Source organism: Fulmarus glacialis, unplaced genomic scaffold (genome assembly GCF_000690835.1).
Source record: "Fulmarus glacialis isolate BGI_N327 unplaced genomic scaffold, ASM69083v1 scaffold18883, whole genome shotgun sequence".
NCBI classification, from domain to species: domain Eukaryota; kingdom Metazoa; phylum Chordata; class Aves; order Procellariiformes; family Procellariidae; genus Fulmarus; species Fulmarus glacialis.
This window is the reverse complement of record NW_009202572.1, coordinates 52,869-79,004: the sequence shown is the minus strand read 5'-3', so window position 1 is coordinate 79,004 and position 26,136 is coordinate 52,869. Positions and strand designations below refer to the sequence as shown.

At 37.2% G+C, this 26,136-nt stretch overlaps 1 protein-coding gene across 1 annotated transcript in view; it reads left to right on the top strand.

The window, feature by feature from the left end:
- Window positions 1-1,653: 1,653 nt before the first annotated feature.
- The window catches only part of PIP4K2A (phosphatidylinositol-5-phosphate 4-kinase, type II, alpha), a 52,491-nt gene continuing 28,008 nt past the window's right edge, over window positions 1,654-26,136 (top strand). The window contains exons 1-3 of the mRNA XM_009574339.1: window positions 1,654-1,749; window positions 2,856-2,952; window positions 20,099-20,251. Coding sequence (XP_009572634.1) covers window positions 1,685-1,749; window positions 2,856-2,952; window positions 20,099-20,251 — 315 coding nt within the window. The 5' untranslated portion in view covers window positions 1,654-1,684. The remainder of the gene's footprint in view (window positions 1,750-2,855; window positions 2,953-20,098; window positions 20,252-26,136) is intronic.

Sequence of the window (26,136 nt, the reverse complement as noted above, 5' to 3'; positions counted from 1 at the left end):
TAAAGGTCTTTTCCAACCTAAACGATTCTTTGATCTTTCTGTGTCCTTTCTCTGCTCTGCTATGTAATTGCTATGCTGCTATCTAGAGCTTTTCAGGGCTTTCCAAAGAAGCATTCTGTAAATTAAATTCAACAGATTTTATCAGTTTTCATGTGGGCTGCAGGGATCTGAATAATAAAAATGAGACATGGCAGGGAACATTACTGGGACTTGAGAGTACTAAAAAGTGATGAGGCTGCCTGACCTGCCTGCTTGCGTTGGTTGCTTTTCTCTGTTTAAGAGCTAAAAGTCTCCTCACTGTTTTCTTACTTTGTTTAACTTCAATTCTGCAAAAGGTCATGCTTGCAGTGAGTGCATTTTTTCCTCTAGTATTTATAACCTATAGCTGCTTCAGTGAAGGTTTCTCCAAAAGCCTCTCTTAAGCAGGATAGTATTTACAGGCAACTAACAGCTTCCTAGTTGGAAAACAGTGTTGGGTAAGCAATGCTAAGAGCAGAGGATCACCCCTGTATGGCTATATCCACTCCTACTGTGCATTTGTATTCAAATAGAGTGGGTTTTCCCCCTAAACCCTGCAGAAAACTGCTGAAGCAAAACGTGCTCTGCATGAGCAAAAATATTTGACGGGGTAAATCAAGATGCGTGACCAGGGTTGTAGAGCACTGTAAGAACATAGGTAAAATGTATGTCATAGGTATTTGGTGACTGTTGTTGTAATGGGTATCTCATTCCTGATTTGAAAGCACCATTGCAAGCTCACAATTCCCTCTTATGTTTATCATGTTTTAGTTAAAATTTACTAAAGTAACGGTAGATTAATACATGCAATAATAAAAACGTGCCTACAAATTAGTAACAGTAAAGTTGTCTACATTTTATCATAAAGATGTGGCCATAGATATTTCATATATCTATGAAAAATCCTTATCTTGAGAAGACTGACAGTATTTATTTCAAAACTAGAAAGAATAGATGGTCCTCATAAATATAACAAAATAAGGACAACCTTAGAACTTACTTCTGCACGAATTTCTAAGCAAAAATTTAGCTATTTAAATAGTTTGTCCAACTTGAACAATCAAAAAAATGCCTGAATACTGTGGCTTGCAAAAACCTGGCTGAGGTCTGCACTATTGGAAGAAACAAGCCTCTGCTTATTGAGCCCAAAGTGCGTGCATTCACACGTAAGCAAAATTTTATTTTATTTTTCTATATAGTTCAAGACACAGACATATAAGAGTAGCTCATAAGCTACAAAGGTAAATAGTTGTTTGAAATACAGAATTTGAGTTACCTTAGTAAAGCGTAGCTGAGTTAACGAAACAAGAACAGGGTGTTGGGATTAAAGACCATTTTGCAGGCATCCTCATTGACCTACCATAAAAAGTACACTCCAGATGTGCTTTGAAGCACTTTTTTTTCTGAAACAAGTATAAATATGGAATGCTGTTTCTTCTTTTCCAAAGTGTCTATCTTGTGATTGCGTTTATTCTGGAAAGAATAAATCTGCTTTTTGCATTCTTCTTTTCCTTACATTCACTCCCAGAACATATACACAAGAAATAGTAGACTGAATAACATTTTCATAATTAAGACACATGCAGCATCTTTGCAAAGACATCAGCAACTAAATATGTTCTGTTTTCTCTAGATCAATGAACTGAGCCATGTTCAAATCCCCGTTATGTTGATGCCAGATGATTTCAAAGCGTACTCAAAGATAAAGGTGGACAATCACCTTTTCAACAAGTAAGTACAAGTGACAATTCTTTGTAGAAGTGGATAGTGGCAGTGATATTTTTATGAAGTATTATGAACTCTGTTATTTTTCGGTTGATGGACTGAAGTTTTGATGATTAAGTTAATCCTGCGATAAACATAACCATCTGTGCTGTTCTGAAAAGCAACTGCAGGGGCTGCTGGGTAGTATTTTTCCTCCATATGGTTTATTATTGCATTATGAGTATCTTACATACCGAAGGTGATCTTTTCTTGGTGTGATTATTTATGGCTGATATAAGCATTTATTTGGGTATTTTTAAAAACATAAATTTATGTGCATGTACTTTTTATTAAATGAAATATTTGAACAAGAATGAGAATTAAAAGCATATATCAAACCTGAATAATGGTCAGCTTTTTGTAATCCATAATACGAAATCATACTAATAATATAGAAGCTCCAAAAGTATTAAGATCATTTCATGTAATATCTACGTCTCTTGAAAATAAAATGCTCCATGAACAGTATGTTCAGACATACAAAACTGTTAATGCTGTTTTGTGTATAACCTGAATTTTATTCAAGAATATATTTGGAAAAAGGAAGAATTCTGCTACTTTGGATCTTCTGTTCTGTGGCAAAGGTCAAAATAACTTTTCTCACATATAAGTCTGAAATTAACACTAGGATATTAAAATTAGCCCTGTACTGAACGAGTTCAATTTTCTTGAAGCTTTGGCACTGTCAGTACTTTCTGGTGTCACAGATGGTATAGTAATTCTTGTGTAATCCGATCTAAGGTTTCACCTTTGAAGTAATTTTAGGGCAATGGGAAAACATCCTTTTCTGCTTTTGAGTCTAGGTTCCAAAATAATCAAAATATAGTTTGTGTTTATTTCATCCAGTTGTGTTGTAGCTTGTTAGAGACAAATATGTATAATTTATTAAACATTGTAAAGAAAAAGAAAAGAACATGGTGAGACCAAATCTCATTGAATAAAAGAAAGCATTAGAAGAGAGATTATGGATCTCCTTATCCTCTGCTTTGTACGAACAGAGTTGAGACAGAATACTGTAGTTACTTATTGCATATGCAGGTGAATGAAGTTGATTTGGTTTTCTGTTTTTTCAGAGAAAACATGCCAAGTCATTTCAAATTTAAGGAATATTGTCCAATGGTTTTCCGTAATCTAAGAGAGAGGTTTGGAATTGATGATCAAGACTTTCAGGTAAGTTCGCTTTCAAAACACCTAAACTGGTGATGTATACAGATTTTAAACGTTAGTAGTGTGCTGCAGATGTGAACAAACAGGCCAATGTGCTGAAGTAAAATTCTTTTATTTTTGTATAAGTTGCAGGAAAACTAAGAGAAAAAGACATTCTTTCTACTCCTTCCCCCACGTGCAAGCAGAACATTTCTGTTTACCTCTTTGCCTTCCCTAGCTGTCTTCTGGTTCCTACCCTTCTTGTATCTTTAGTGCTCCTTGTTTCCTGTTAGAGTACCTCCCAGTCATAAGCCATGTTATTAAAACTGAGAAGCGATACCTCTTGCAATAAGAGGAAAAAAATAATGTCTGGACGCTACTGACAAGAGATGCTATATTCAGCTGGGTCACTTAGATAACTAAGTGCTTCAGTGGTGTGTCTATGTGAGATGTGGTTTCTGAAACCACATCTTCAAAAAGCTTTTGGTTTTTTCCTTCATGCTCTTTTTGTTTAGAAAACAGTGACCTGTGGCCTGCCAACTTCATACTGCTTCATTATGTCTCCTTTTCCCATTGTTAAAAGGGTCTGGAAACAAATAGCTTATGAAGAGCAGATACAGCAAAACAAATGTTCTCTAGATTTGGCAGGATTGTTCCTTGCAGTCAAAGCTTCTTTCTGTCTTTGCAAAAGAAAGTTCTTGAACTCTGCTTCAGTCTGATTTGCCAATACTCACTGACATTCCCTTTTCCATTAACTGTTCCTAATGCACACTATTTCAGTCACAGGGATAATTCCTTCTGCAGCCACGCTGCAGGATGTCCTATCCAAAAGAGCACTTGCTGTGTAACCCAGCGCCGCTTCCTGTCATGCTGTCTCGCTCTTTTAAACTATTTTGATGTGGGCTGCAATTGTATTTGTAGCATGTCAGTAAGATATATTAGGAGAAGATATTTAATAAACGGCTTCAAGTAGCTAAACCAATTGTACAAAATGTGTTTGTTGTAACACTCCCATTCTTGCTACATCGAGCAGTCTGAATACTGTAGCTGAAATCTACATATAAGTCCTTCAACTACCCCCTTTACCAATTTTCCCCTTTTCAATATCAAGCAATGTGTTAAAAATGCATACATGGGTTAAAACGTGCTTGCAGGAATGTAGATGGACATTAGGTTATGGATCTCAATATACGGCCACTGTAACTTTGGTAAGACATTTTGCCAGTAGGTGGAGAAGAGGGTTGGGTTGGTTTCTTTTGGTAGAGCTGCTGTGATCCTATCGCATAATTTTTCATTATCCTGTTTACTGAAGAACTGTTTAAGAGGAAATACACCAAGACTCAGGCCAACAGTTAAAACAGTTATATCAGATTGCGTTCCTGGTTCAATTTTCCTGATGGACCAAAGAGGATCCTATTGTTTGGGAAGTTATTTATTTGATCCCTTTATATAAAGATTTCCTTTTTCTTGAAAAAGGAAAAGGATCAGTGTGTCAAAGAGGAAGGACATGTGATTGCTGCTAAACTTAAAATTATGGTGTCAGCTCATGCTTGGTATCTTTTAGAAGAGGGGGTGATGACATTGCTAGGCAATCAAAGTTATATTTCAGTAAATACATTAGAAGACAAGATGCTGTCATTAGTTAAAACTGGCAAATTTAGCATAATCAAAAATGTTGCATTCCACAGCACTGTGAAATGTTTCCATTTCCAGTACTGTTCTACAACATAAATTCCTGTTGTAACTATGTTATACTGCTGTTTGGATTTATTAATGATAACAGTGATAAAACAATGCTAAAGGATTGTCAATAAATAAAATGGTCCGTATTTTCAGATTAAAAACAAGAATCCTTGTAGCTATGTGTTTTGTGTTTTTTGACAATGTAACCAAACAACAATCCAAAAGAAGAAAATGCAACCACATCCTGGTTTTTGACTCAACAAAATTACGTAGTAGTTAGAAAAAAATTCTTCAATGCTATTTAGTATTTCAAGTATATTTAGCAAAAACCAGAAGATAGCTAGTATTAATTTTGACCCAAGGGAAGGCAATGTCTTCATTCACTATTCTTTTTTTGTCAATCCAAGCAGTTTATCACTCTGAATTCTTATTGTACTGGACTGTTCTGATAATTTTTTTTAGATGCTCAAAGTAATAATGTATTTTGAACACACTTTTAAAATTAAATTATTTTTACAGAAATACACATAAATGAAAATTCAAGTCATCCCATGTGTAAGATAGGGATTATCCCTGTTGAAAGTAGAAGTTGCTTTCATTTTAATGTTATGTTCTCTGTGATTTAGAAAGGGAGTCTAGTTTGACAAAGGGGGAGACTTACTATATATACTTTTTTTTCAGATAATCTTTGTCTTCAAGGAAGTTATTCCAACGAATATTGGTTAAAATGATTGTCTTATACTCAGAGCCAAACATGAATTGGAAGAAGCCTGTGCAGTATTGAACTGAGGGGAAGCTTAAGGAAGAGATAGCAAATAACTTTCTCTATAGTTTTTCTTATATAATGATTTTCAGGAAGGGAGTCCTAATCAATTGTGAACAATGTCATTCCCATTATTGAGCAAGATAGGATTGGCTTAGATAAATAAATCCAATTACCTTGTTCATTAGTCAGACACATCAGTTTAAATCAGGAAGAACATGCATTTTAAATGTTTTTGTTTTCAGAATGTTCTGCAGATATCCTTGATGAGTATTCCAGAGGGCAGATAGTGCTAAATCGTAAGGAAAGACTACAAAAAACCCTACCTCATGAAAAGAATTTGGTAGTGTACGCACTAATTACTGGGCTATACTAATTTTAATTCTTGACATTGTGTTATTCACTTCGTACAGTAATTTTGTGGTCTGCTTAACACATAGGCTTAGTTCATATATGGAATGGTTAATATAGAGATCTTCTCTTACAGAGATCTTCTCTTATCCCTGAAGAGAGATTTAAATCTCATGAAGTACAGGTTTTTTCCTACAAGCATCTGACTTCAGAGTCGGGGGAATTCCTTAAGTTGTCATATGGTTCATGCCTTAAAGGAAGCCATATCTAGTAATCGCAATTAGGATTCCTGTAATGGACTCCCTCCCTTCACATGATGAAAACCAACTCCTTTTTTCTGAGGTATCTTTGATAATCTGTCCTACATCTGTCTGTCTTGGTTGGGCATCTCCAAGAAGCATTTTGATTAGCACTGAACTAGGATTAAAGTTTCATAGAGATACATGTGTGGTTGCTAATACTGAGTGGGTTTTTTTGGTGATTCATTCTTTATTATGGACAGCAATGTGGAAAATGTAGTATGAAGTTAGTTAAACCTTGAGTTTTATTCAAAGGTTGCCTATAGAAACTTGTTATGACAAATTAAGTCTTCAGTCTAGATTAAGAAACTTTGTTCTTATGTCAAAAAAATCTTTTATTAGACCCTGATCTTCCGTCTCGGTGATCACGTATTACTAAGATATTTATTGCATCAAATTAAAAAATGGTCTGGCTGTTTTTTCTTAGAAAGGGGAACACAGGTGATGATTAGTCAGTATGAATCAAAATTGCATTTCAGTAATGGAAAACCCACTTACATAGACTATAAATTATCAAAGGGAATGAGATTATTGATATGTTTTGTGCTGTTGGATGTAACAAGTAAGTACATATGGATCTCAGATTGGAGATAATTTTTAGAAGTGTCAAAGTAATTCCAAAAGCCAGAGCATTAAATGACAAATTTTGCCTTGATAGGGTAATTTATCTTGATCTTGTATTTTTTTAGTGTCTTCTATTTCATTGAAAAAGAATCCCTAACTCTTTAAGATCCTCCTAAAATTGACAGGAAAATACTTGAGAGTTCATAGCAGAAAAGAGGAAAAAAAAAAAAGGGATTAGAAAATAGATGTAGTAAAGTAAATCCCTCACTACAGTCCTAAACTGATTTTTAATTTCTGCATTCCCCCATTCTACAGAAAGACCTCTTTTTTCCGAAATATATGAGGTAGCTCTGGTAACTTCAGAGTTTCTTTTCAACTTGGTTGACTTAATTTCTTATCTTACAAAATCCAAGAGTACAATTCTGTCAGAAGAATTACAGGAATAGCTTCTGTAAACTGCAAAATTACAAGAGATTAACAGTCAAGCAGCTAACTTAACACCCCCTCCCCCCCAACAAACTCTAGAAAAATAGGATCTACTACAGTTACAAATGCTTCTGCTGCTGTTGCTCTGGAAAGGGAAACATACTTTACTATGCTCCAACACATCTGTTCTTGCTTAAAGTTATTGCTGAATCCCACATCTGGATTCTGCTAAGCAAAAGAGGGAGACTGGGTTCTTGCCCAATAAAATAGAATTGCTCTTACCAGAGGGCACCAGTGTCCCAGTGTACTTAATAAGCCTTCTACTGGGGACGGGGGAGAGCACAACTGATTTTCCTTAAAGTTTTAGTATTTGGTGTAATAGGAGACATGCTCAGATATGACTTTGCCTGCCTGCAGGAGCAGTTTGTAGAAGTTCTCTGGACAAAGAATTCATAGAGAACTTTTAGCAGATGGTCTATAAGTTCTTTTTAATTTAGAGATGCTGATTATTTCTCTATGTGAATTTTTCCATGTAAAAGATTGAAATCTAAAATGAAGATTGAGAATTCCTGCTTTTAAGCAATTTCCCTAACAACAAACTGAGGTGGGTTGACCCTGGCTGGATGCCAGGTGCCCACCAAAGCTGCTCTATCATTCCCCTCCTCAGCTAGACAGGGGAGAGAAAATATAACGAAAGGCTCATGGGTCGAGATAAGGACAGGGAGAGATCACTCACCAATTACCGTCACAGGCAAAGCAGACTTGACTTGGGGAAAATTAATTTAATTTATTGCCAATCAAATCAGAGTAGGATAATGAGGTACAAGAACAAATCTTAAAAACACCTTCCCCTACCCCTCCCTTCTTCCCAGGCTCAACTTCACTCCCAATTTCTCTACCTCCTCCTCACCAGCGGTGCAGGGGGACGGGGAATGGGGATTGCGGTCGGTTCATCACACGTTGTCTCTGCTGCTCCTTCCTCCTCAGGGGGAGGACTCCTCACACTCTTCCCCTTCTCCAGCGTGGGGTCCCTCCCACAGGAGACAGTCCTCTACAAACTTCTCGAACGTGGGTCCTTCCCACAGGCTGCAGTTCTTCACGAACTGCTCCAGTGTGGGTCCTTTCCACAGGGTGCAGTCCTTCAGGAACAGACTGATCCAGTGGTCACAAGTAAACCTGCTCCAGCATGGGCTCCTCTCTCCACAGGTCCTGCCAGGAGCCTGCTCCAGCATGGGCTTCCTATGGGGTCACAGCCTCCTTTGGGCGCATCCACCTGCTCCAGCATGGGGTCCTCCACATGCTGCAGGTGGATATCTGCTCCACCATGGACCTCCATGGCCTGCAGGGGGACAACCTGCCTCACCATGGTCTTTACCACGGGCTGCAAGGGAATCTGTTCCAGCTCCTGGAGCACCTCCTCCCCCTCCTTCTTCGCTGACCTTGGTGTCTGCAGAGTTGTTTCTCTCACATTCTCACTCCTGTCTTTGGCTGCAGTTGTGCAGTTTGTTTTTTTTCCCCTCTATCACAGAGGCGCTACCACCGTCGCTGGTGAGCTCGGCCTTGGCCAGCAGCGGGTCTGTCTTGGAGCCGGCTGGCATTGGCTCTAGCGGGCGGGGGGGGGGGAAGCTTCTGGCAGCTTCTCACAGAAGCCACCCCTGCAGCCCCCCTGCTACCAAAACCTTGCCATGCAAACCCAATACACAAACCATATGAACTCAGTATCTTTCACTTCTCCTGATATGGGTGTCTCCTTACATTTCGATATCTCTCACAGCTTTCTATACAGAAAGATTTATAGTACAGACTCTAATATGGCATCAGGTAAATAATGCAAATTCTAGGTTCATTTTTCAGAAGTCAGCCTTTAATACTTTCTTTTTAAGTATCTGAACTTCAGATCACTAAAATTCTTGTCAACCTGTGAGGTTTTTTGCTCATTTTGTGTGCCTTATCCAATCCTAAGACATCATATTAAGAGCTTAAAAACTATTTTACAGTCTAAGGTTATATGTTTCTTCAGACAAACAAAGATTAATCAGAATTCTCTGCTGGTGCTTCTGCACTGAAATTCATGCCTCCATTTATTGGCCCTTGGTTTGGGAAGGAACGAGCCACCTCTAGCATCAAACTGCAGACAACAAGGTCAGCAATAAATAACTCAGCAACAACTATCTTAGGAGTTGGATCTTCTTCCTAAGACATGATCTTTTCATCGAACGTTTAATAAAATGCATAAAAAAATCCTGGAAGCAAGAACTGTCTTGAAAAGAAAATTCCTGTGCTGGTCACTTTAGCATGGTAAGTCTGTCAGTGCATGAAAAGTTTTGAGCTCATCTGGCAGGTACCTGACAGAGGTACCTGTAGCAGAGTATACAGTTTGTGGATCCCAGATGGACATTGCCACCAAGATGTTCAGAACTGCTGACGTCTTGTTTGACATGGGCATAGACAGTAGTGGTAGTAAGGTGTTGAGCCAGCTGTACTAACAGAAACTGTGGCGTTTGTCGTCTTTCCAGCATGTAAAAAATGAAGTTTGCAATCTGAATATTATGTTCTAGGATTTGGTGCCTTAAGTGTGAGCCCAAATAAGAATTTAGTGACTGTGCGACTTAACCTTAGTAAGTATGGCAGCAGAAATTTTAACCTCGGGTTTCTCTTAGTCTTCCCTAGAGAAAACATTTAATTTGCCTTGCTTTCAGCAGTTCCTTGCCTAAACTAAGTGTCATTCACAATTGGGTATTCAAGCTGGAAAAAAGTAATTTAGCATGTGCTGGCAAGATCAAAACAATGAGCTGATAGGTGCTCCCTGGGCTCTTACGGAGATAGCCGTTCAAAGTGAGGCATCAAGCCAAGCTTTGCATGGCTGAAGGAGAGAAGCTCCCAGAAAAAGAGCCCTAACTCTTCCCAGAGCAAGTGCATGCCTTAAGCTGACAGCTCCAAATCCAGACCTACAGTCTCAATGGGATAACTTGATTTAGGAACGAATCACATGGTTTTATTCATTAAACTCCCATTTGACCAAATCAAGGAACCCATAATCTTTCTTCTGCAAGGATAGGTCAGTGCAAAAAAAGAAAAAGCTGGTATTTCACCTTTCTTTTTTTTAAATGTCTTTCACCACAGTAATCACTCCCTGAATACAATTTGCTAATAAATGTTCAGAGTGTGTACATCCATGTATTAACGAGATCATAGAAGGGACTTGATATTTCTGACAGGTGCACCACAGGACCAGTGGTGGTCTGTTTTCGTCTTTTGGAGGCCCCATTCACCATAGGTCTTTTGAGAGCCCTGCTTTTGAGCTGAAAAGAAATCATTGTGCAGTATTGTCCATACAGCTGCCAAAGGCAAGGGGAGGTCATACCACTGAACATGCATGTAGCGTATGTTACCAGTCAGGTATGCTTTGCTACATGTCAGACTTCTTAAACACGTGTCAGAGATCAGTGTTTCCTGATCATGTTTCCTCATCAGCATTTTCAGACATGAACCTGCTCAGTGACGGTGGTAGAATGCACGGTGCCAGCGTACGAAGTAAACCCCAAAGTCTTCCCTACCCTTCCCGTATGATGAAACCAGACATCTCTGGGTTTGGTGCTTCTGTTGTTACATGAAAATACTAGCGCTTTGCCTTTCTTCTCTCCAGAAATTGCTGGCAAAACGCTGTCCTGAACACCATCCCAGAAGTGGGCTGCTTGTTTCAAATCACAGCAAAAAAACTTGGAGCATCTATGTGCAGTTGTATGACACTGTGTCTCTCTGACATGCTTCTTACTCAGTAATCCAGGTCTAATTCATCCATATCCATCATTCCTGAGATCTTGTAAAAAGAAAAAAGGTTTGGGGAAGCTGCAAGCTTGTCTTCATGAGAAGCTGTGCATGGGCCAGGCAGCACCACTGTAACTGCTGTCACAGAAGAAGAGCCAGACCATGTGTACATAATTCTCTAACAGCGATGAACCACTGCCAGGCTTTTCCACTGACCTACGATTTCAGTCATCACAGAGCATCATCTGTGCACTTGTTTTTGCCTATTCGTTCATGCAAAGCTTGCCCAGAGGCACTCTTAAATAGCCTGGGATGTGATCTGATTTGTCTTTAGGGTACGTTGGGCTTGTGAATCTCATTTTAGCATTCCACGACTTGCGGATGAGATCACAGTACCAGAAACCGTTGTTTGCCTTTGTCCAGACATCGCAAAATGGGAAAGATTTAAATCAATGAGAAGCTGTTAAGCCAGTCAGTTTGAAAGATTACTGTTCTTCTAAAGCTCTCTGTGCTTTATCACTAGAATTTTCCTATTGCCCTTTTTCTCTTTTTTAGGAAAAGCTCTGACTCAATGACAATTTTTATTAGGCTCCCTTTTTAGATTAGTTACATGAAGTAATTGTATTACATCCAACACATAGTTTGCATGTTCAAAGTTTCTAAAATATAATCTTGTCTGCTAAAGTAGCAGTTAGAAAACAATGACATTTACATTAGACGTGTAAAAGATTAGAATGAGCTAATTAAATTGACCTTTAAATCTCTCCACCCTCTTGGAGACTGTGGCTAATCCTTGGCCTCCCACTGTGGAGATAAATATCCGTGCTGTGAACATTTTAAGCGAAGTGGGCAGAGGAGGAAGAGCCTCACCAGCAGTTTGTCTTTGAAGAGGAGGGCAATACTTTGCCAGTTATAAATATAGCTTGCAATTATGGAGGAGGGGGGCAAGCTTTTCCTGTACTTCAGTGGCTTTGCTCCATGTGTTTTCTCATAAAAATGGTTTCAGTTGGAAAAAATAGCTCCAAACAGCTTGACTTGTTGCTCTTAGAAACAACCAAAGTCTCTCTGGAAATCAGTTTACTTTTTTCAATATCTGGTCTTGGTGTAACTAGCATTATCAATAATATAATATCATATATTATGTTACTTAATTACAGTAGGCTGCTATTTTTATTGGCCGATGTGCAAGGTAAAAAACACTTCCGAAGGATAAAGCATTAGGTGGTGTTTTAGCTGGCTTCTAAGGACTCTTGAGGATGCACCTTACATAGTATTTGGCTTGATATTTTGTGACTTTGATTTTTAAACTGCCAGTTATTGTGGGGCTTTATAATAAAAAATAAAAAATATGTAAATAATAAATGATAGGTGACAACAATCAAAATTTAATTGTCAGTGAGAAAGTGACATTTCGTGTGGTGAAAACTTGCAGAAGATGCAAAATCTGTCCAAACGACAAAGTGGGATAAAGGCAAGGATTTTGTAGAAAAACCACTTTGATCGCCTGGCATTCTGAGCCTGTCCAAATGAGATGCCTTTTAATATGGTCAGATGAATAGTTATATGGATAAAAGGAGTGCAGAACTACAGAGGGGGAGGCTGGTTTCAGGGAGGTAGTTGCTCTGAGAAGGAACAAGAGGTCAAAGAGGACAAGAATTTAGCACTAGTGCGAGCTCCTGACTAGAAGGAGTAACTGCACCCTTGAGTGGATAAATTGGAAGGTATAAAATAAGACTAGAAAGAGCTCTAACTTTTTTTAACATCTGTTTATTTTATACCTGAAGCTAATACTGTATATAGTTTTGGTGCTAGTCATCTTAAAAAAGGATGTTGAAAATCTGGTTATAGAAAAAATACAGAAAAATGGTGTCAAAGGAATTTAAGGACAAAGAGAATGCTTTGTGGTGGGAGTGGCAGAGTTGACCTGCTGCACTTGCAAAAATTAGAATTGAGAAGTAAGTAGTATGTGAATATCCTTGCAGAAAAACAACACTAGATACTTTAGGAAAGAATAAATAGGAATGATCGGAAAAGGAAATAATTTAGATTCAAAATTAGACTCATCTTTTTAGCAACACAAATGATTAAATACTAGAAAAACTACAGGGGTGAATCTTGGTCTTTTGAAGTTGGAAAAATCAAGACTGCCTTTCTGGAAGTTGTACCTTGACCAGAAGCAGAGACTGGAGTTCAGTTTAGGAATGGCTGGGTGAAATGAAATGGTTTCTGATGGGTAGCGGTTGTGTTGGATTCTAGTTAATGAAATTCTGTTGAAGACCCCAGAAAAGCTTCTGTGAACTTCAGAGAATTATGGATCATGTCCTAAGAGCACCTGTGGAAAAAAGCTTTTTCCTTACCTAATAAATTTTTACTGTAGGAAATAAAACTCTGCGCAGATTGCTGAGAGTTTGGGAAAGAGATGCTGAGGGAAGAGAGCGGGTCTATAGTAAAACTAAATAACCTTTCAGTTGATTTGCTAAAGAATATGCTGTTCTTGGGTAAAATGATGACATGTAATTTAGGTGTGCTGATTAACTTTTTGTATCAAGAACTCTTTGGGAAATGAAATACTAGTAAGTGGTGCAGCTTTTACCCATTTATATTTAAAGCTGTATTTTTATTATTTTATCAGAAATTAATTCTGTGGTATGGGACAAATTCTTTGTGATTTGTAGCCTCTCAGCACTGAAGACCAGGTTAGTATTTCGGTTGCCTGCTACTCAGTGCAATATAGGTGATATTTTTTATATTGATTTATGTAAGGACAGTGAGACTTCCAGCCAGTGATTTCTCAGAGGGAAACTATTTGGGAGAGAGGGGGACATATGTGAAAGAGAAATTTATCTAGCAGAGGCATCTCTGAGCTTGGCATGTTAAATGTGTCTTCAGTTGTATAAGTAATTACACAAGTAATTTAGCGTAGTCTTTAAATGACCTCATAAAAGTATTCACACTTTAAAAATACAAAACCTTTTCTTTCTCCTGAGACCAAAAAACCAGCAGGCACAAGATTAAAACTTCACAAATGAGAAGTGAATGGGGAATTGGCAGAACACGCACACTCGGAGCAGGAGACTTGCAGTGAGTTGCTAGGTGAAGCTGTTAAGTGGAACAGGGTATGTGTGGCTGACAGATGTTTTAATTGTGCCAGAGGACCGAGGCACACCGTGGCAGAGTTGGAGAAGGCTGAGAAAATCTGAAGGGGACAGGGCACTGTGACCCTCTTTTCTTTGAGTTTTATGCTCACTAATGCTATAGTATAAGCAAGTGATTTTTATTAACTTACTGCTAATGCTAGTGCTCCAATGTTGTACAGCTAGATACATGCTCCACTGGTTCCTGACACAATATGGAAGTGCTATGTAGTACCAGTAAGTGATGGTAAAGGTGTTGTTAGATCATCAAACCTGTATCTTTTGGAGGATAAGAGTTGTGCAGTTTTTTGTCTATATCTGAAGGATATCCTCCCTGTTCTGGCTTTGTGGCTCGTAGATCTGTGCTAAGTGAGGAGTGGCTCGTTTCCCATCTGTTCATATTCCACTTAGTCCTCCCCTAATTAAGAAGCAGAGCCAGAGGGAATTCAGGCTGGTATTTGCCATGATCTATCTATCTTTGTCTCTCCTTTCCCCCTCCCTCAACCCCGCTTACATTTTCCTTTTGGAAAAGGGAGATACTTAAGTTTCATTCTTTATTTCCTTCCCAGTCCCCTACAGAAGCCTCACCTAAGAAGGAGATACTGCAGCTGGGGACAGCTATGGCTCTCCCTTAGCTGAGTTTACTGCTGAACAAGAGAGCAGAGGAGAGCCTACGCTGCTCTCTTTAGGCAGGTTCAATCATCTTTTCTTCCAAGGCATTTGTGCACCAATGTCTATAGTACACCTTATTTTACTCACTTTTTGTACAAATCATCACTGAAATTTGTCTGTGTGTTCTGGCAAAAGTCATCTGGATCACAGGAGTGTTTTATATGTACTGTCTCACAAAACTGCATTTGACAGTTAGAGACACGTCTGTACAGTGTGTCCGATAGCAGTCTGAACTACAAAGCAGTACAATTCAAATAAATGCATATTTTCAGTCTGTCTGATGAGCACTACTACATGTTTCTTATTGTTTGCATTAGGATAAAGATGACTGACTTAAAAACTTGGGTTAGATAACCCCAGAATAAGTTAAACTTTTTTACTTATCTAGATGTATCTAAAATGTAATTTTAAGAGAGAAAACTCCACAAACTTTCCACAGTCTTTGTGGTGTAAAGTGCATGTCGGACATCACACGTGGTGTTACTCGTATTTTTGTCTGAGATTTCTTCCCAGTTATAGGTTTACTAGTGGCTGCGCTTTGAAGAGGCTTAAATGCAGGACCTTCTTGGCCATTTTGTGTGCTAACTTACGAGAAACATTTTCCAACAAAGAATCTCTTCACTTCTGATATATGTACTATTAATTTGTTAGTATTTGGCAGGGTTGAGCGGGGCACAAAATGCTTTGATTTATACTTAATAGTGTTGGGTCAAACAGGAAAGTTAGCTTTACCTACATCAAAAGGGAAGGATCTTAGTGTTTTTAAAGTATTTCTAAATAGCCATATTGTTTCCCCTTTGAAGCCCCTACACTCTTTTATTTTGATCCTTTCAGTGAAGCTGTTCCTTCATCTTACTTGCTAATGATGACTTACCAGTGCAAGCCAATTCTTGTCATCTTTTTATTTCAAGATTCATTGTCATGATCAGGCAACAGTTATGTATTTTATTGAAGACTGATTTCTAACTATAAACAAATACAACTAGTATAGTTGAGAGGTAAGATACTTTGCATCGTACCTAGAAGCTTTAATTTAGAAGGAATTTGAACTTTTCTCTGTTCACAGAAGTGAGAGTGAACCATTAAAATAAAACTGTCCACAGACAAAATTCAACCATGCATTTATCAGCACAAGAAAGTGGTAATGCAATTACTAGTAATTAGCACAATATGATGTAATTAGATTTTTTTCCAGCTTTTTAAACCGTACTTATTTAAGAAACTTATGCAAGTATCAAAATAAAGCACTACAAATAGTAATATTGACAATATCCTCCATGTTCCACCTTCTTTCAGAGTTCAAGGGAACTACATTCCGTATATGAAGAGAGCATTATATTGAAAGAGTTATCACAGGAATGGAGAGTTAGTAAAAATAAAGTGTCAAAGAGGTTGTTTAATTAGAGGGTTTTTTTATCTTAAACATGTTTAATGTTTAGACATCTGATCTTAAACTCTAAATTATTATTAGAGTCACAGTATTGTAGAGAGGGCATTTGGGTTACCTGCGCATGTATGTAAAGGTGCTGCTTAGCATAAAGTTGGTTGGTTTATTCTAACAGAGTAATATGCATGTGGTAAAATGATAGCTGTATGCATTCTTAATTAAGCTTCATATAGATAACTAATAATAAAATAGCCATCTACTAAAAAATAAATGCATCACTATTTCTAACACATTAAAACATTAAGAAACAGTAAAGTGTGTGCTAAATAATTATCCACAGATGTATTATATTCTCTTGTTAGCAACATTTTTGGTATGATAGTTGTATTTGCAAATTAACTTGTCATTATAGTTAGCAATCAGGCAGAATTCATTTCCATTAGGAAAAAAGCTATTGCTGGAAAAAATGAGAATCAGTAAAAAGTCAGTGACTTCACAAGGTTTCCTCCAGTTGATTTAAAATATGACTAACTTTATTAATTTCTATTTGAATCTGACTAGTTTCTATATTTTTTTTGTCTAGCCTAAATTGTAATGAAAGAAGCATGATAAAAGGAGTATTAGATGATTCATTCTCTTACTGTAACAGCTGTTATTTCTTTTTAAGTCAGAATTTCTTATTGCTTATGCTGTCCGTATTTTTAAATGTATGAAGTATCATATTGCATCGTGGGGAAAAAAAATCTGAATAAATTTTTTTTTTTTTTGATGGGTTGCAACGTAAATATACCTATATGCCAGATATTCCTGGTTAACGATGGGATGAAGGGAGGTTCCTGGAAAGCAGGAAGAACTTTATTTTAAGGCCTAACACTTAGAAGAGCTCTCCTGTGCAAATAGTGCTTATGAAAACAAAAGGAGACAGATTTTAAAAGAGCAAATGGTTATAGGAATAGCATTCGGAAGGTTTGAAGTCAAAGGTGCTTATTTTTGTCCCTTTCTGGCCACAGAATTAGTAACTGAGCTTCAGCAACTGAAAAGTCCAGAGAAGAAGCATCTCCCGTGTGTTGTATCTCAGTCAAGACATTGCTAGCAAGATATTTCATTCATACCGAGTACTCCCAGGGCTGAATTTCACTCAAATCTGAAGACTTTGGTGAAGAATATTAAAATATACCTCAAGGGTGTTTGAAATTTTGGAGAATAATGCTAGTTCAGGTCCTCCTTACCATCCTTTTTTCTTTCCCTCTTCCTTCAGAGGTTCAGTGGCAGACTAGCAAGTACGCGTTTTTGCAACTTTTTATAGCAAAACAAGTTTAGTCTCCCCCCAGGTTAATTGCTTTCAAGGTTTATACCACATGGCTTGCAGTTTGAAGACTAGGTTTCTCTGGGAAAAATACATTCAGAAAACTGTGGTCACTGCTTTATTGCAATAGCTAACCTCAGAATAATGCACCATTTTCTGCTGGGAACGATAACAAATAATTATCCAGTAGCCTTTATTATTGCTAACTAAATTACAGCCTAATAACTTAGCAGTAGTTTAATTCACGACATTAATGATTACCCATGCTTTAGCTCTTTTCAAAATTAAAAATAATTATTATGTTACATTACATTTTCTAGTTTGTGATGGAGGTAACTGCATTTGCACAGTTTTTTTAAAACTTCTATTACTAGTTCTTCATCTTAAACTATTAAATACATGTCCTGGCAATAAAGCCAAGTCCTGACTCTAGAACAGAGAGGGCTTGTACAGAGGATGGTTTCTAAGACTAACTCTATTTGTGATTCAATCTGAAGATTAGTGGAGTACTGATACCAAGTGTAGCATTGAGAAAACTTGATCCATTTATGCTACCTGTTCCCTTGAATAGACTTCATCAGTACATAAAAACATTTCAGTGGTAGAGTAGTGGGAAATGAATTTGAGTAGGAAACATCTGAAAACAGGTAAAGAAAACTGCAGTAATACTTAAATTCCATTCTCTAATGTCTTCAATACCATGTCAAGTGATGGTGTATCAGGACTTGCATCTGTTAAAAATTGGCTGTCCAAAAGCCAGTGCAGAGAAGGAACTGAGTTTGCAATGGTTGTCCCTAAAGCTGTGTTCTGATCAAACAAAATTGTTTATTTATAAACATTAGGGAAGCACCCACATCCTTTCTTTCTTTAGTGAGTAGAGAGGATAATGGAGGAAGACATCATTTTAATATCATAGACATTAGTAATGATTCTAGTTCATTGCACAAGGCTAGAAATATACAGGGAGAAGTGCGCAAAGATTTATTGCTCCTACATGTCATAATTAAGGTTTTCATTCTAATAAGACCTTGTAGAGCTGTGTGCTTTTAGGTGACTTACTGTTATTCCTACTACTCCTGAGTATTTCAGTTGAACAAAGTAACCTTGTGGGAAAATGTTTTTATTTCATATTAAACTTATTTCAGAAAGCATCCCATATTTGGGATAAGATTTAACTGTGCTGAAGGGCTGTTGAAGTCAATGGGTCTCCGAAATATGGAGACATAATTGTATGTGATCAAGTGTCGTCTTAAATTGGGGCTATAGTTGCCCTCATCTCTTGGTTGAGGTTATTACTTTATAATAATTACTGACCTTCCATTACTGAGGTTGATCCTGCTGAAGTCCATAGAGCTTGTGAACAGATTTATCAATAGTAAAACTTCCGAATAAGACATAGCTCCTATAAAAATAAAATTTTGTGGGTTTTGTACCTGGTAGACTGAGACTATTTGTAATTACTTTCTGAAAGCATCATCGTTCTTCCAGTGTAAATCTGTTTTGTGACTTAGTTCACGGTGCCTTATTAAACCACACAATCACGTCATATTCTGTAGCTGCTGGAGCTGAACTTTTGCTATTTAGGAATCTACAACGTTTACATTTATATGCAAAATTTTATTAAAACTTTCTGTGGAAATGGCTTTTCTTCTAGCAGAGAGAACGTTACGCTATGTGAGTGTGGAAGGGGGGAAGTGTATTTCAATTTAGCAACAGCTGTTTGTGCAGTATGGTACAATGAGGAATGATAGCAGGAACTGGGGTTTTCTGCTACTAGTAGGGATATACCAAATGGGTACTGCAGGTTTATTTCATAAACATAGAAGTGTTCCAGCAGTCTGTAATTAACTTGTTTAACCTTTTCAGAGTATGGTCCGTTTTTATGGAAGTACACAGGGGGTGTAAGAACATCGTTGTGTTTTCTCAAGGCTATGCTACTGCTGTTACTACTTAGTTTTTAAAAAATAATGGTGTAATTCAAGTATGTAACAATTGGCATAAACTCTTACTGGTAAAGAAAGATGTTTCCAGCCAAAAGCAAGTTGTTATACTTTGTCTAATTTGTTTTTACTGCTTTTAAATATAAAGAAATATAATCTGAATACTTCTTATTTTCTGAAAAAGGCAGAAGGCTTCTTTTGCTACTGTTGAAGCTCAAGTAGTCTCAAGCTTCAGTCTAAAAATGGTCACTAATGTCTAGCAGTTTTTCTTCTAAGTACTATACAGTCATTAACTAATCTTCCCCTCTTGAGTCTGTAGGAAGGTAGGTCTATTTTACAAAAGGAGGTACTGTACAATAATATGACTTGCTTAACACTAGATATGAAATCATTGGAATAGCTCTAGTACTAGAACTCAGAAACCTAGCTATGATCTTGTTTATCTACCAGATCACACTGGCTCAAGAGCAAATCCTGCTTAGTTTTAAAGTGATACTGTTACTAGGGATGAATCCTCTATTTATAGTTATTGTGGTGTAATACAGTGTTCCTTTTTAATTACTGTATGTTTTCTTCCCAAAAGCTGATAATGTATACATGACAAAGTGCAGTAAATTCTCATTCAGCATTGAGAAAGTCTTTTGAACCACTGATGGGCAATACCTTCCCCCAAACATTCTTTTGTTCTCAGAATATTTTCTTAAGTGATTTGTCAAGATAATGCGGTCTGTGATTCCATGCTTTGCAGAATTCAGCTTGGTGCAGATGTATTGAAAAAGATTTAAAAAATAAATGTAAATGGTTTATATTTCTTCTAATTAAAAGTTGCATATTTTTGTCTGACTTGATGCTTTTTTTGTTTTAAATCAATTGACAGAATTCATTGACAAGAAGCGCACCCCTTGCCAATGATTCCCAAGCACGCAGTGGTGCCCGCTTTCATACATCTTACGACAAAAGATATATCATCAAAACAATAACAAGTGAAGATGTAGCAGAAATGCACAACATACTGAAGAAATACCATCAGGTAATATACTAATTATTATCAGGGTGTAGGATCTCTTCTTAAATATTATAATGCTAATCTTGTTTAGAGTCCTAAAAGTTTTAAATGAATAATTATGGAAGAAGAGTCACTTCAGACTTTTTTCCTTTTGCATGAGCAATTTATTGCATGTCTGTAATTCACAAGGCTGCACTTTTCTAAATATCTAAGCTAGCTTTAAGTAAAATGATATGTCTACATGATACAGAGATGCTAACTTGGAGGCCGTAAGCTCCTTTGCCTTACTAGGAAGATGCTCTTTCTTTCAGCTAGTGGACTCCCAGGCTTGAAGCTACTTTATTCTCGGCTAGCTTGGTGATGTCTGTGTACGTGTGTATGAATGGTGCGGGTGACCTCTTCCTGCTCTGATCACTGAATGTTTTATGTGTTTCACTAGAAACAGATTTCCAAAAATTAAAAAGTTGTATTGTATGAGAAGTAAAAAATTGCGTATAATTGATGTAAAATTTCTGCTAATAAAGAAACAGGTTTTGCCATGTGAATTTCTAGGAACAACATTACAGTCAATAGTGAACAGTGGGATCCCTCAAATCAGCCATGATAGCTGTCATACTGTGCCAGTGTATAATGTGTGTGGATGGCATGGAGGGGAGCAGAACTTGGGAAATACGAGAAGCCTTAACAAAATCAGTGCTAATTTTCTTAGCCCCAGATGTGTTTGAATAAGCTCTAAAGCTGCATGAATCACAAAAATCTGTAAAATTAATCTAAAATATGATACCTAAAAGAAGGGGGTTTTTATCCCTCTTTTCATCTTCCTGCTCAATTCCGTGGGTTGGGATTTCAGGTGAAGACTACAGGACATTCTGGGTTGGGGGTCTTTTGTTGTTGTTTTTGGTGGTTTATTTTTTGTCTTGCAATGTTTAGTAATTTTCTAACAGTTTCAACAAATATATAACAGGAATCTCAAACTCCAGTTTGAAAGCAGCACTGCGTGAATATCAGCTTGACTCCTTTTTTCCTTGACTTGGGCTTGACTCTTTTTTTTTTTTTTTTTTTAAATACTGTTACTTTTGTAAAACCAGTTCTAAAGCCATCTTTTGAGGTTGAAGGGAGGCAAAAGCGTGATTTTGAGGTGCTTGGGATTGAAGGTATTGCCAGCCATCTTTATGGTGCTGCTTGGCTGTCTCCCTCTCTGCTCTTCCTCTGTTGAAGGGAGATCTCTGAATGCCATCCAAGTCCAGAGTAGCTTGGGAAGCCTTCAGTGAGTTAGATACGAACTCTCTTCTTTCTCTGCAGGTTGTTCTTCTGTTTAAATGAAATGTAGGACCACCATGTGTTTGTTTTAATGTAGATAAATATTGTCACTATCAAAAATGTTCGTAAGACCATCTTTTAATTACAATTTTACCAAAGAGAAATTTTAATCTATTATCTAATTGTAATTTTAGTGTAATTATTTATTAGAGTTTTCAAACTTACAATTTTAGTTTTGATTTGAAAGGGTTTTGATCTGTGAAGCAGTGCAACAGGATTAAAGTTTTAGTCCATTTCTTATTTGGCATTAGAAGCTAGTATTAATGATCCAGATTTTGAGACTTAATCCAGCTGAAAAGTCATACTGCTTTTCAAAACAGTCATCTCCTTTCAAGACCGTCAATGAAGACAGTGCTAACGTGAACGAACTTAATCATTTGGAATCTTTTTTCATTAATGCTTTCAAAGATCAGGCCTCATAATAGGCTAGGTTACAAGGAATAATGATCTGAAAGTTATCTGTACCAGGCATCTAATTTCACTTTATACTGGAAAAACATCCATATAAGAAGGCTGTCATTGGTGCCTCCAAAAGATTCATAAAGATATGACTTGTATTTCTTTTTGTCTCAGAACTTGAGAGCACTTTACAACGCGTTGTAAATGCAGAGAAACTCAAGTACAGAGACAGTTTAATAATTGGACTTTTTAATAAAATAAGTTAATTTCCGTATCTTCAGCAATGTACTGAACAAAATCATTTGAATTAATTAAAGAAAATCTAAATTAAATCCCACTAACTCTGGTGATGGCTGATACCACCTCCTGTGTGTTGCTCCTGGAAATTGAATGCTTGGAATCATTAGGTACAGCAGCTTGTGCTCCCACTTCTCTAGATGTTTTTCAGATAAGTGAAGCTTATCTTAGCCTGCTTGACAAAGTCTAGAGAACCCATTGTCCTGGTGGAAAGGTTTTAATAATTCCCTTGACCAAGTCATCCCACGCAGATTGGCCTTAGACTACCTTTCTACTAGCAAACAATACAATGCCAGGTAACATCTACTGGCACTTGAGCTCATTAATGGTCCCTGCTGTGGTTTTGCTTTGGGCCAGCTAGCTGTCTCCCAAATAATTCTGAGCAACATTCAAGGTATTAACTCAGGCCAATTACTATTCGTACTTAGGAGTTTGAATATGAGCATCCTGTTTTAGAGGATAACTTAATAATTTGGATGTGAGTTACTCCATTCCAACTAGAACTGATGCCAGAGGACGGTCCAAGACGCGTCTAATTCACTGATACGGATGTAACTTTATGGTTCTGTTGGCTTAGTTGCAGTAGTACCAGGCTTTTCAGATACTGCACTGGTACTCCTGTGGAAATCTTTGTCAATAAAACAAGTTCTTTTGAGTTCAGTTTTATTTTGGCATACTCTCTTCTGTCAGGAGAGGAAATGTCAAGTTCCCTGTGCTGATTTACATACTTACCTTACTGCCTAGTATCTTCCTTAATTGTAATTGCTTCTACAGTTAAAGAAGCTAATAGTAATTACACATGAATACCAAATATGGGATTTTTAGGGAAAAGGCTGCTTGTTAGCTTTTCTCCAGTTTCAGTTCACTGATCACCAGCAACTCACCCCATATGTAAAAATTTCTGGCCCAGCTAAGTGTGCTTCACAGCCCAGGTGTGATTGTGTTTGGGACTAGTTTGGGACTTCTAGTGGCATGCCCTTACATCATACCCTGTGCCAGACTGCTCTTAGAGCAGAGCTGTGTTTGAAAGGTTCAGCCTTCCAAGGAAGGGAGCGTGCAGACATATTCAGACCCAGTTATGTAGTGCAGGGATCATCCTGGGAGGAATAATCTTTCTCAGGTGCATGAAGACTAGGGAGATGATTCATGTGAATTTTAGAAGACCTTTTCTCCCTTGTTAGAGATCTAGTACCCGCAAAGGACCTGAAGTTAGATCATCTATCCATTATGAACAGCAACTTGTGAACCCTTGGTTATCTTGCACCCTCCTTCACCTGCCCAAGAAGGCAGTAATTATCTTCCAGTTAGTTCTGACATGATTATGAGTGAAATTCATGCCATTTATGATAGATCATCTCTTTCCTCTCTCTCTCAGGCTTTTTCTTTTCCCCTCTACAAATTCATTCCAGGTTTCTTCCACAGGTTGAAACTCTGGATGAGTTTCATTTAAACCGTAATACTTACTCACCTGTTTCCTTACTAAGGCTAACACATCCAAGCTGATAGAATCATTCTAGACCTCAGAAGTACCTGTCCTTGCTTAAGGACCAAACAAGCCTTATGAAACATTTTCCAAGACTGCTTGAACTGCTTAACAATAAATACAAGAGGATAGCTATCTTTAAACAAAGAATACTGGGGAGGGGACCATCTCAAGTCAGAAGTATGAGAGACTGGATATGTTCTTCATCCACCAAAATAGTCTTCATCCCTAGCACTTGCAAAATAGCTGTCGTTCTCCTTGCGCCTTTTTTGAACTATGAAGCTACCGATGAGGCATCTGGGAGTTAGTGTGGTCAGCAGAGAAACGTAGCAGGGCAGTTTTCCCATGAATGCCTCCAAAATCCAACTCCAAGTACACAAACCCATCCAGTTCTTCCTGTCTTTCCTCTCTCCATCTGAAGGTGCAGTAGCCCATCTGTTCTTTGGAGCTGTGAGGAACTGAGGTTATAGTTACACAGTCTGTATACTTACAAAAGGAATTGTGCACAGCCTGTAAACACTTTTAAGTCTAAAAATACCAAGTCTAGATTCCCTGGGTTTTAATTAACCAAAGTTTTAATGGACATGACTCTACACTTTAGAGAAATCAGGTATTTTCAGGAAACAGAATGGCTAGTAACTTGTTAGGAATAAAAATAAAATAAGTTAGTTTGGCTTAGTTATTAGCTTTCTTCTTTCTAGGTAGAGTTCTATTGCAGTATTGTGTGGCATTTTGCAAAAGTAACCAAGTTAGGTGCATCCAAATTTACAGTATTATTACCACTATTTAAAAAAAAAAATAAATTATCCAGAGTTAAACAAAAAGATCAAAACCCAAGCCTAAAGGCTACATACTAGAAATGTGTAAATGACTAAAAGTGGACCAGGCTAGAAGGAGTGTCAGGAGAAGTTACTATAGAAACAGCATATAAATATATATAGCAATTCCAAATTAAAACTGTTGAATTGTAAATAATAGTCCTGACAACTGTAAATTATAGTTGCTGTCCAAAATTATGAGTTACATTCATCCGTTTACTCTGTCTGATGTGATGCCTTTTTTTTTAGTGGCAGTCAGGCCTACAACCCTCAGACAGATGGTGAACGCTTCAGTCTAAACATTGACGCTTTCTGTCAACTCATCAGATGAGTCTGACACTTCTAGTACGGAGTAGGAACACTAGAGATCATTATTTTCTCTTGCAAAGTTTTTTTAAAAAAAAAAAAGCAAAAAAAAAAAACCAAAACCAAACACTAAGCCCACCACTTCTACCCAAATAGGGGGGAATAATGTCTTTCTGCATGCTTAAAGTTGCAAAGCATCTTGTTATTTATGACTAGATTATAGAGTCCATCATGCATGGACCAGCTTTCTATTTCCATTTAAAGACAAAATGGCCTAGAACATGAACCAGCTAGGTTTGTAAGTGTTACGGTAAATACAAATATATATGACATGTTAGGTTTTTATGCTGTGAATTTCCATGCTAACCAGTTTTTAACTACTGTAATATTTTCTGATAGATAGTGTGCAATGCTGCTTTTTAGTCACATTTTAATGATAATTTGCAATTGGTTTGGGTTGCTTATATTATCGTTATACTATCAGTTAGTAGAACTCTTCTCACTGCTCTTCAGGCATTACTTCAGCTGAACATCATTTACTTGTCAAATGCACTAGAACCATTGTTATGCTGAAATTGGTCAGACTTTGAAATATTAGAGAAGTCTTTGCTGTATGGGCTTACCTACTCTCAGTCATAGTTTGATCATTTAAAATTGTGTAAGTTAATCAAGCATGTTCATGTTAAATATTAAATAGTATTTGAGGACAAAATAAAATATTCATTTGAAATATCTCCAAATCTGTGCTGTTTTGTTTTAAACCCATGCTCCTGACCCCAAGAGCATGGACCAGAAAACTGGAGTTAAACCTACCTCTCCCTTTGGCATTGTTAAAGGAGAGCTCAGCAAAGTCATCTGTGATAAGTGTGTTGCCAGGATTTCACCCTCTATTTAAGGAATAGGTAATACCCTGCTTTCTCCTAAAGGAAAACTTTTCATTTCAGCATATATTCAAGCTATGTTTATATGTTTCTTTTGAGTGTATTTTCCTGTGTAAAAAATTTATCGAGTAGTTTACATAAAATACAGAATATACTAATGTAGATATTAGTATGTATGTAGATATTTTATGAACTACAAATATTATTTTCAAGGGCAGAAATCAGTGACAGTTGAGTAAAATTCTGTAGGCAGATGTTCTGGTTTCTGAAATGTCTGAATCAAGACACCCTGTCCTTCCTAGGGAGCTAGACTTGCTTTAAAGATTAAATTGGTGTAAATTGATGTAAAAGTGGAATCCTGTGCTCTTTGAGAATAGATGACAGGCAGGATGGAAATTTTTAAAA